The following is a 12,054-nucleotide window of genomic DNA, read 5'->3' on the forward strand; positions in this document are numbered from 1 at the left end:
ATCAGAATAGTTCAGATATACGTTTCTTCGTAAAATAAATTGTTTAGTTTGTAGAATTATACAATTATAATCATAAATATTTTGTTTGGAACAATGTCATAATACAGTCAAATCCCAAATCATTTCAAGATGTGGGTCTAAATTTAGAAACCCGCCAGAGGACAGAGAAAATTCCGCAGACTTTCATGCTTGGCTGCGCTGCTTTGGCAGCTGCTATTTGCGTTTAGGCCAACTCAGTGTTTGTTGGTCAGCGTGAGTCAACCGCGTCTGAGGATGCGTGCGTGCGTGTGTGCGGGTGTGCTGGACGACGAGGAACCAGGGGGGGAGTTCCTGAGGCAAGTTCTCCCTCCCCCAGCACGTGCACAGGTCCTGGGCTAACGCTGGGACAGAGGAAATGTCACGCGCGCACGCGCAAACAAATGCAAGCGCGAAAAATGTACATGTCCCCGTCCCCCCCCCCCCCCCCCAAAAAAAAAATAAAAAAATTTCTGCAGTCACGAGGAGGGCATCTTTTACAGATACGATTAATGAGATTTTCTTAGTAATATGGTGATTTTTCTCTCTAAGAATATTTAATTTGTTGAAAAACAACAAATTTACAATTAATAAAAAACATCAAAAAACGTTTTTTCGAGACAGACTTTTGTCGTTTTAATTATCTAGGTTTCCAATAGGCCTTTCCTCCCCGATAATGGGTTTCTGTTTTTTTTTTTTTGGCGGCCACGAGCACAAAGAGAAGGATTAATGTAGCTCCATGTGTGAGACAGCAAGAGAGAAGCACTCGGGCACGGGGGAGCTGCAAACGGTTTAGTGTGAGGCAGTTTTTCCAGCGTTTGAGCGTGCACGTGCATGTATGTGTATACGGGCGGGCGGGGGTGTCACTGAAATTACAGAGAGGCATCCAGCCCGGCCTAACCGCCATGCAGTGCTGACTGGGAGCATAATCTCTGATAGTTGCCATGGTCACAGTAATTGGACGAGGTGTGTGCACGCGGAGATTTGGGGGGAAAAGAGGTTTTCTCATCCCAGGTTCTCTCTCGTTCTTTCTTTATCTTTCTTTCATTTTCCAATTGAATTTGTATTATTTTTGCTTAAATTTAAAGCTTACATCCCTGTACACAATTATAGGAATTATTATAAAAGATTCAATGGTGCACAAAATGCAGATTTTTTACAAAATCAGATACAGATTTTTATTAGGAGCAATGATCTGTTTTATTTTGATCTAATGTAGTGTCCATAACAACTGGACCCTTGTTAAAAAATGAATTTCCATCCATCCATCCATCCATCCATCCATCCATCCATCCATCTTCTACCGCTCCTCCGGTGCCGGGTTGCAGGAGCAGCAGTCTAAGCAAAAGGATGCCCAGACTTTCCTCTCCATGGCCACATCCTCCAGCTCCTCTGGGGGGAACCCCGAGGCATAAGCGAGAGATTTGGTCTCTCCAGCGAGATCTGGCTCTGCCCTGGGGCCTCCACCCAGTTGTTTAAAAAATTTACCCATATTTAGAAAATATCACAAAAGAAAAATTAAATGAGAAATTTAAAAAGGTAGATGATTTATTTAATTTTATTTTGATAAATTTACCCAAACCAGGTTCATTCATTATATTGAAATCTTTCAGTTTTTTGTCATTATACCGTATCTAGATTTTTAAGGAGCATACTTATGAGGGGATGAGGAGTAAAGTTTTTGGGGTGAACCACAGCAAATATTAAAATGTCAGGAATGTTCTGCATTCTGTAATGGCCACCAGTGTAGAGCCTTGCTTGGTGCAAAGTCTTGTTTATCCATTGCCACCAGTCCGAGCCTTTCATCACTGTTACATTGGAGCTATTCTGTTATTGAATGTTGTTTGCGTTTTTTTTAAGGAATTGTTGAGAAATGTTCAGATAATTCACTTTTTTTGTTTTTATATTACATGAGTCTCTGCAGGAAGACTATCCTCAACAGTCATGGCACCTCCTCTGCATGCTGTTCCTCAGTCTGGATGAACTCCGCAGAGGGATGAAGGTCTTCAGCCAGCTCTTCAGTGTGGTTTTGTTGATTACTATGCCTTGAAAAGAACATGAAAAAACTGTTTATATTAACATTGAGGTCACTCCTGCTGTCAGACTCCATCGTCTCCTTGCACATTCTAAAAATAATCTCTTATGAGCCCTGGTCTCAGGAGGAGAGTGTTGCACAATGGAACAGTTAGAGTTTGGTTCCAGAATGCTGATACTCCCATCTGCAACAGATTGAAGAATGTATTTTTTTCTCTGTGCTCACAGCTGACAACTGGTCATTAGCACCTGTGGATATTAGAGCCCAAAAGCAAGATTCAATATAAGTAAAAGCAGGTATTTGGCAGAAAACATCCATAATTTAATTTGTGAGCACGACTTATCAATTCTGCTTCCAGTCTCAGAAGGGCTGGTTCCTGCACTTTAAAATGCATGCACCGTGCACATGGTGTGCATGTGTGGGGGAAAGTCAAAGACGCACATTTGTCTGGACAGAACAGAGGCAGAAACTAAAAAGAGCAGATAAATTTGAAAACATTAGTGCCTGTGAAACATATACGTGTGAGCCTGTGTGCAAACGTCTGAAGATATAAAAGCAATGTGTGGACATAACTGATTTTGCGTGTTCAGACAAAATATAGTTGATTTTCCAGTTTAGTAAAAAGAGGAAGACGCTTTTACCTAAACCTAGCTTTTTTAATTGAAGCATTACAGTTAGGAGACTTCAGTAAAGAACATGATTAGATCAGCTTCCAGAAGATTTTTAGTTGAAGGCATTACAGCAGCCAGATCTGAACATATCATTGTGATGAAATTAGGACACAAAAGCCAACCCAATCAATTGAATCTTTCTGGTGATTTGTTTGATCTTTAAGTTGCTCCCATGAATTTGTAGAATTAAAACACAAAAGGAAAGTGATGATACCACATTTAACAGTGACCAAAATAAGTGTATTTACTCTTCAGAATTTATACTTATATTGCAAAAAAGGTTTAGCCTTTATTCTTGACTGAAGTTTGTTCCAATATCCTGTACTAACACCTAATCATATCTGACAGATGTTTCTAACCGAAGTGCAAAATATCCCAGCAAGTCATGACTCATATGTCACAATTTTTCTGCCCCTGAAAACATGTAACAAAAGACACAAAACACAAAATAATTACTGAATGTATTTCAGCAAAAATGGATGCCCTACCCTAATTCTTGCTTTCCCTCATATTCATGGAATACAGTGTTCATTCCTCCACAAAATGGAGGCTGCTTGTCCTCACAAGAGGCAGTCTCATGGTGTTTGTTGCCAGTTAGTTCCCCTGTGCCTCATCACCACTGTCTGCATGACAAGCACAACTAGCAGAAGCTGCAAGCATTGTGCACTGACAGCAGCACAAATCCCATCTCATCTCCTAGAATCCACACCAGTGTGTGTGCCTTTGAGAAGAAGGGAAGTATATGGGAACGTATTTGCTTGAGTTTGGGGCGGTGTGTGTGCAAGCGTGGGTGGATGAAGACGTGTGGATAGCAAGGATGTGATCATTTGTGTCTATGTCTCACCAGTGTGTGTATGCACATTTCAGAGGGTGAGGTGACCCAGATCTGCTTATTAGCATTAGGAGGAGGGGGACAAGAGTCACTTAGAGCTTTGTGCCTGAGCAGTGAACTGTGCTCGTGCTTCAGTGACACACCATCATACTTCATACTGTAATCCCCCCCCCCTCCCAGCACAAACAAACAAAAACACACAATCATCCACCCACACAAACACACTTTTCTTATTTCCTCGTCTTTTCTTCTCGTGTGCTATCCAGGAAATAGATGCATCCAGAAACACCCTTCTCCTGTTATTATCACATGAAAGTATACAAGGCTCAATTACATCAGATGTTGAAATCAAATTACGTCAAATAAAATCAGTGCAAGGCAGTAAATACAATCATGTCTAATGTTTGATATGATGTAATGGATATGAATAAACAAAATACTTATAAATAAAAATTGTAGCGACAAAATGTGAGTAGTGTCAAGCATGTGAGGCCATGAATAGTAAGCAGACTTCGAATTGGAGCAAAAAATCAACATATTTTATTTTAAATTTGAAACAGCAAATCACGACATCTAGTGGTACATTTAAAAAAGTACAACCCGTACAATTATTATTATCACTGTTATTATTATTGTTACTTTTTTTATTAACTCATGGTAATAGACTTATTTTTTGTCTTAAATAATAGTTGCTGTCGGGTATTTATTTGTCTTCTTAAACTGCAACAAAAAAGCAACAAATGAACCACATGAAAAACTACTAGCAGCTAATCTTCAAAAAAAAAAGTTTTAGCATAAACATTCTTATGACTCAAATAAAACACATTTGGTTCTATTTTATTGTATTGTATCTATTGTATTTCACGTTCCTATTGAGAGTTTTTTTTTTATGGGAGACGTTATTTTCCGCCTTTTTCTATCTGTTCCACAAGTCAAAATTTCCCAATAAGTTTTAACAATATTTACGAAATATCCTCTGTTTTATAAACTAAATGCAAAAATTACGTTCATTAAATTTTGTTTTGATTGCACAATTAGTTCTTAATATTTATCTTTATTAATTTACTTCCCATCTCACAGTCCAACAGTGTGGAATCATAAATCGATGGCACCAAGTGTATAGTCGGACTTATTTTGTAGTGACACCAATTAAAAATGGCCGCTCAAGACGCGCCGGTTTGTCAAATTATTTCGTTTCATGACAGTAAAACGTCTCCAGACCCGTTTTTTGAACTTTCCCCACAATGCTTGAACCCAACACCGGCTCCGATAGTGATAGACAATGGTTCCTTCCAGACCCGGGCCGGTTGGGCCGCTTCAGCCGCCGAGTTGAGCTCTCTCCTGCTGCAGTTCAGGTCGGTGGCAGCGCGCAGCAGAGGAGCAGCCCGCAGCGAAACCCAGATCGGTAACGATATACCGAACCTGGAGCCGCTGCGGTGGCTTCTGAAGAGTCAGTTTGATCGGAACGTGGTAGTAAACTTCGAAATCCAGGAACTCATCTTTGATTATATCTTTACACACCTCGGAATCAATTCGGAGGTTAGTGTGCATCCAGGTAACACCGTTTGTGGCAGCGATGATGAAGATGACTGTTATTAGCTTTAAGTTTAAGATGCATGCATTTGGAACTTTTAAAATATTTTTGTTTGTAGTTTGTATGGATTATTTATTGTCTATATTTTCCAAAAAATTGGTTAACTATGCAGTCTGTTATATACAGTCAGGACCATAAATATTTGGACAGAGACACATTCTTAATCTTTCTAATTTTGTTTCTGTACATTACCACAGTGAATTTTAAATAAAACAGCTCAGATGCCATTGAAGCGCAGACTTTCAGCTTTTATTCCATGGGTCGAACAAAAAGATTGCATATAAATGTGAAAAACTAAAGCATTTTTTAAACACAATCCCTTCATTTCATGGGCTTGTAAGTAATTGGACAATTGACTTCCATGCTATTGAATGGGCAGGTGTGGGCAATTCAACAATTCCCTTGTTACGTCATTATGAGTGAAGCAGATAAAAAGCCTGGAGTTGATTAGAGGACTCGTGCTTGCGTTTGGAAGATTTTGCTGTGAACAGACAACATGCGGTTAAAGGAGCTCTCCATGCAGGTGAAAGGAGCCATCATTAAGCTGAGAAAACAGTAAAAAAAAAAACATGCGAGTTATTTCTACAATATTAGGAGTGGCAAAATCAACAGTGTGGTACATCCTGAGAAAGAAAGAAAGCACTGGTGAACTCAGCAACACAAAAGACCTGGACGTCCATGGAAGACAACAGTGGTGGATGAGGGCAGAATCATTTCCATGGTGAAGAGGAACCCGTTCACAACAGCCAACTAAGTGAACAACACTCTCCAGGAGGTAGACGTATCAATATCCAAGTCTACCATAAAAAGAAGACTGCATGAAAGTAGAAACAGAAGGTACACTGCAAGATGCAAGCCACTCATGAGCCTCATGAATAGGAAGGCTGGATTGGACTTTGCTAAAAAGCATCTAAAAAAGCCAGAACAGTTCTGGAAAAACATTCTTTGGACAGATGAAACCAAATCAACCTCTACCAGAATGATGGCAAGAGAAAAGTATGGAAAAGGCGTGGAGAAGCTCATGATCCAAAGCACACTACATCATCAGTAAAACACTGTGGATGCAGTGTGATGGGCTGGTAGTGGCACTTGAGCACTAGTGTTTATTGATGACGTGACACAGGACAGAAGCAGCCCAATGAATTCTGAGGTGTTCAGAGACAGACTGTCTGCGCAGATCCAGGTGAATGCAGCCAAACTGATTGGGCGGCGTTTCATAATACAGATGGACAACGACCCAAAACATACAGCCAAAACAACTCAGGAGTTTAGTAAAGCAAATAAGTGGAATATTCTTGAATGGCCAAGTCAGTCACCTGATCTTAACCCAATTGAGCAGCATTTCACTTGTTGAAGACTAAACTTCAGACAGACAGGCCCACAAACAAACAGCAACTGAAAGCTGCTGCAGTAAAGGCCTGGCAGAGCATTCAGAAGGAGAAAACCCAGCATCTGGTGATGTCCATGAGTTCAAGACTTCAGGCTGTCATTGCCAACAAAGGGTTTTCAACCAAATATTAGTAATGACCATTTTGTTTTCAGTTATTTCATTTGTCCAATTACTTACGAGCCTATGAAATGAAGGGATTGTGTTTAAAAAAATGCTTTAGTTTTTCACATTTTTATGCAGTCTTTTTGTTCAACCCATGGAATTAAAGCTGGAAGTCTGTACTTCAATGGCATCTGAGTTGTTTTATTTAAAATTCACTGTGGTAATGTACAGAAACAAAATGAGAAAGAAATGTCTGTACAAATATTTATGGTCCTGACTGTACATGTTTCAAATAAATATAAACACATTTTCAATTACAATATGTAATAAATCAAATGAAATGTTATTATACTTTCCTATTGCTTGAATGTCTTTTTCTATACTCTTTAGGGCAGTGTTAAACATCCCATCGTGCTGACGGAGGCGCCCTGCAACCCGCTGCACTGTCGCCAGATGATGTCGGAGCTGCTGTTTGAGTGTTACAGCGTCCCATATGTTTCTTATGGGGTGGACGGGTTGTACAGTTTTTACCACAATAACGCTCTGAGAAAACAGCAGCCTCCGCATACTGGCATCATTCTGTCTTCTGGATACCACTGCTCACACATCCTGCCAGTTATCAATAGCAGGCAAGTTGCAACAAACGATCAGCTCCTCCTGTGTGACTTCCAATCATGTGTCCTCAAATCATGTCATCTCAAATGTTTTAAGTATCCAAATGCACATCAGTTTCCACTCAAGAAGCTCGGTTGCTGATAGGTTTTGTGTGATTTTAATTTCAGGCTGGATGCTGTAAACTGCAAACGTGTGAATGTGGCTGGAAGTCAGGCGTCGTCGTACCTGCAGCGCCTCCTGCAGCTGAAATACCCTGGTCATCTGTCTTCCATCACACTGAGCCGTATGGAGGAACTGCTGCACGAACATAGTTACACCGCAGTGGACTATCATGAAGGTGCCCCACATTATTTTAGAGTAGATTCATGCTGTAGGTTTTCAAGAGTCAAAAAATGTTTTCTTTGTAGCAGTGCTTTACAAAGAAATGTACTAATAAATGTATCTTCATGCTTTGCAGCAGGTAAAAAAAGGTTTGAAGATTCATAATCTTTTTGTTCTTTGCGTTTGTTTCCTGCTTTGTTTGTGCAGAGATGGAGAAGTGGCGCAGCCCCGAGTTTTACGAGCGGGAAGTTCATCGCATGCAGCTATCTTTTTCAGGGAAGCTGCCAAGCGGCTGTGTGACGGCAGAGGAGCGGCAGGAAAGGCGAGCACAGCAGCTTCGACGACTTCAGGAGATCAATGCCCGCCGCCGAGAGGAGAGGCTACAGCAGGACCAAGAGAGACTAGACAGGCTTCTAGCAGTTCAAGTAGGAAATGGATTGTCATTTGAAATTTTTGTTTCATGTACTACACATTTATTTCAGAGCTGCCTTACATTAAACTTCCTAAAAAAGATACCATAATACTATTTTAATGTTGTCAAATCTTTGTTTCAATTCATGCTTTAATTTAAAAAAAGTCAAAAATCTTTGTTTCACCTCTAATAAATACTTGTTTGACCCAAAGAAGGACGTCTTGTTTTTTATGTTTGTGTAGGAGCTGTGGGAGGATGGCCTGTTGGATCAGTTTCACAGGAGTCTTGTGGAACTCAACATGGACTCAGCTGAGGAGCTGCAGTCATATATCAAGAAGTTGCAGCTTGCTGTTGAGCAGGGAAGGCAGAAACTGCTGCACAGCGATGGGGTAGAAGGAAAGACAGAGGTAAATAAAAAAAATAAAAAATCAGGATTAAGAAGATAATCCTGATCTCTTAGATGTTTTGTTTGAAAATATGCCTTTGATAACAAGAGGCTGTTCTTCTTGAAAACAGAATTCTAAGAAATGTACTGTTTTGATAAACAAATCGTCTTTTAAAGACTCACATTCTGAGTTGCATTCAGATTTTGAAAAATCTAATAACTATTGTAGAGAAGAAATGCAGAAATCATAACAAAAATGAACTAACTTCACTTGCTGTGTTTAATTTTTACCACTGATATTATTAATAATAGTGAACTTTTCTTTAGAAAAGTAAACAATTTGGGCTCAATATCTAAATTGTAGTCAAAGTCAAGTGACCTAATAAATATATTTGGTGTACACATTGATACTAAAGTTTCTCTGGTAGCTGCAGATAGAAGTACTTGTTAGCGGATTAGTAGCAGATCATAGAAACCATTGAAATGCTTTGTTTCTCTGTCAGGGTTTGGAGTTCGAGCAGCCGATGGATGAAGGAGACGGAGTGGCACTGATGGATTCTGACTTCTTTGAAGACATGCTGCCACAAAAATCTAATATGGCTCAGGTAGTAGAATAGTAAAACTGAAAAATTTCCCTGCAAAAATGCATAGGCCTTGTTTGCTGTGTGCAGGATAATACACGGAGGAGTTTGACCAAGTCTGACTTAGAAAACATGCAGTCCAATTTGACAAGTTTGATGAAGATCCATTGGATTTGCTTTTAATAATGAACTTGTAACCTTTCTCCAGCCTTCATTCAACATGGCAGAGTACCACCAGCTTTTTGTGGGAACGGAGCGTTTGCGCTGCCCAGAGATACTGTTTCAGCCTTCGCTGATCGGAGAGGAGCAGATGGGGCTGATGGAAACACTACAATATGTATTGGCCAGGTAATGACAAACCGAAAAGCTCCGAAAACATTTAAGTCTGGTGTTATTCATGTCTGAAAAGACGCTTTGTAGCACCAGTCTGATGCAGCCTTCGCACTACACCGTCTCTTCAACTGTTTTTATTTATTTATTCCACTGCTCCATTCCATGTTAAAAAGGCATCAGGCATCAACGTTTTTCCTTACCGCGAAGGAGGTCTAAGGGCAGGGATGCCCAGTTTAGTTTAGCCTGTTTAGTTATTTCAGTTAGAATTTTCCTATTGAATTCTGTGTATTCATGATCCTTTTGATTTTATGTTTATTTTACCATTACCGGTACAAAGCCCATTGAGACAACTGTTGTTGTGATTTTAGTCTATACAAATAAAATTGAATTGAATTCAATTGAATTAGTACAAAATTCTGTTATTTTATAGAACATTTGTGTACCACCTTGATAGGTAGAAACAAAAGGACCTGGCTGCAGGCATCAATGCCCAGAACCGGATGTCCTTATTTCTCGAAAACCTATTATTTTTACTGGTGACCCAAACAGTTACGTTTTTTCCCATTTTAAGGTTTAATTAAACTATATTTCTTTACATTTCTGAACACTTTTGGGTAGGGTTAGGGCAAGTTATAAAATTTCCACTTCTGTGCTGATGACGCCATTCTCTAACCACAAAGCAAAGTACTATTTTTTTTTTTTTACCTGCCAACAGTTCTTGGTGTCATGCTTGCAGTAATTTTTCACCCCTCTGATTGCTGTTCTGTTAAATTATTTAACCCAGAACTTCTAAAAGTCTGTTTGGAATAAAAAAGTCATGACTGTGTCTCTACAAAAAAACACAAAGCTGACAACAGCAAATGTAACTGTTAACTGACTTCTTGGTACTTTTGTTATCAGACACAGGTTATGTTTGACATATAACTGTCTGTGTCAAGTATGTGTCAAACATAACCTGTGTTTGATAATAAAAGAACCAAGAAGTCTGTTTACAACTACAGACACTATGACCTTTATTGCACATAATTGTTATTTTGAAAATCCCTAAAAAAAACTTTCAAAAAGTTGCTTTACTTGGCAAGAAAAGAAACAGATTTTAGCCACATTACTGCCTGTTTTCCAACATACCCTACTCTGCCGTCCTAATTGGCTGGACACACCTGATCCTGGTAATGGGGCATGAGTAGGACAATGATATCTGGAAATCATGCAGACACACCTGCCCCTGAAGCCCGGAGTTTCCTATTCCTGTTTTAGCTACTTTCCTGATCAGCATACCACCTGCAATATTAGTGATGTGATAAAGAAAAAGATGCAAGCAGCTTTCCACTTGAAGATTTGTTGTTTTGAGCATCAGATGATTGACAGACATTCATTTTTAGTTGAAACATCAGTTCTCAGCATAAGTTAGTTGATTACATTCTGTGCTTACAAACAACAATTCTGAGGATTTGACACAACTCTAACATTATTTTTTCATGCTACAGAACATAATTTTTTCTGCATGTTACATCTTCTTCTTGATGATGGAAACGGTCACCTGTCCATCACATCCAGGTACACACCTGAGCAGCAGGAAGCACTGGTGAGCAACGTGTTTCTGACAGGAGGGAACATCCAATACCCCGGCATGAAGGAGAGAATCGAGAGAGAGCTTCTGGCAATGAGGCCTTTCCAGTCTCACTTCAAGGTACAGAGTTTTCCAACAGTAAAAATGTGACGTTTAATTTTCAGATCACAACTGCAAAAGGAAAAATGCATTTTTGGGAAATGGATTTGATTGGAATATATATATATATATATATATATATATATATATATATATATATATATATATATATATATATATATATATATATATATATATATATATATATATATATATATATATAATTATGATGTATTTAGAACAAGGATGGAGATTTGCAGAGTAAAGTTGTTTATGAAAATAATCATAGAAATAGTAAATACTCAGACAAATGAAACTAGTTTAACTTTCTTCACCACTTTAAATTTTCATTTATAGGTAACTATGGCATCTCGGCCAGCTCTGGACGCGTGGTACGGAGCACGGGATTGGGCATTGGAGCATCCACCTGGAGAGGCATTAGAAGGTTGGATCAGCAGACAGGACTACGAAGAGAAAGGCGGAGAGTATCTGAGCGAGCATTGTGCCTCCAACATATTTATTCCCATGAAAATTGCCAAACCAGTTCCTGCTCGCTCTGCTGAGCCCTCTGTCACTGCTCAGACATCTACAGGAGCCTCAGCTGCCATCACAACAGTCACATCCTCACTGGATCCTTCCTCCGCCAGTCTTTCTGCTGATGTTACCATGGTTACCTCCTAGAAAAACAGTGTCCTGCTGTTCATTCAGTTCTTGAAACTATAGTTTACTGTTTACTCTTATGCTCCCATTCATTCAGAAATAATGTTAATATACTGAGATTTTTTGTTTGTTTTCTGCACTGGTTCAAATTTAAACATAAATAAAGACAATGTATTGGTTAGAATGTATTGGTTTATGTAAGTATTTTTTTCTGAAGACTTCCTCATCTTTGTTATTTTGTGTGTCACAGACTCGAGGATTTCAGCAAAATTATTTTTTTCATGAAAAAATTTTTAAATGAATAAACTTGTATGTTATATTTTTATTATTGCTTAGAAAACTAGACCAGGATTTTCATGTTGACTTTCTTTACCTTCAGTTTCATTTTATGTAAATATGATCTCAGTTCTACTTTGACTGAATAATCCTTAAAGAAAAA

General features: G+C 38.9%; 1 protein-coding gene across 1 annotated transcript; it reads left to right on the plus strand.

Annotated features, from left to right (window-relative positions):
• Positions 1–4,447: 4,447 nt before the first annotated feature.
• Positions 4,448–11,803, plus strand: actr5 (ARP5 actin related protein 5 homolog). Its single transcript, XM_011476863.3, has 9 exons — positions 4,448–5,092; positions 7,030–7,268; positions 7,422–7,591; positions 7,783–8,000; positions 8,230–8,394; positions 8,876–8,977; positions 9,162–9,301; positions 10,844–10,976; positions 11,313–11,803. The coding sequence occupies exons 1-9, from the start codon at positions 4,709–4,711 to the stop codon at positions 11,634–11,636; spliced, it is 1,875 nt and encodes a 624-aa protein (XP_011475165.1). The 5' UTR covers positions 4,448–4,708; the 3' UTR covers positions 11,637–11,803.
• The last annotated feature ends 251 nt before the right edge of the window (positions 11,804–12,054 follow it).

This window comes from Oryzias latipes, chromosome 7 (genome assembly GCF_002234675.1).
Source record: "Oryzias latipes chromosome 7, ASM223467v1".
In the NCBI taxonomy this organism is placed as follows: domain Eukaryota; kingdom Metazoa; phylum Chordata; class Actinopteri; order Beloniformes; family Adrianichthyidae; genus Oryzias; species Oryzias latipes.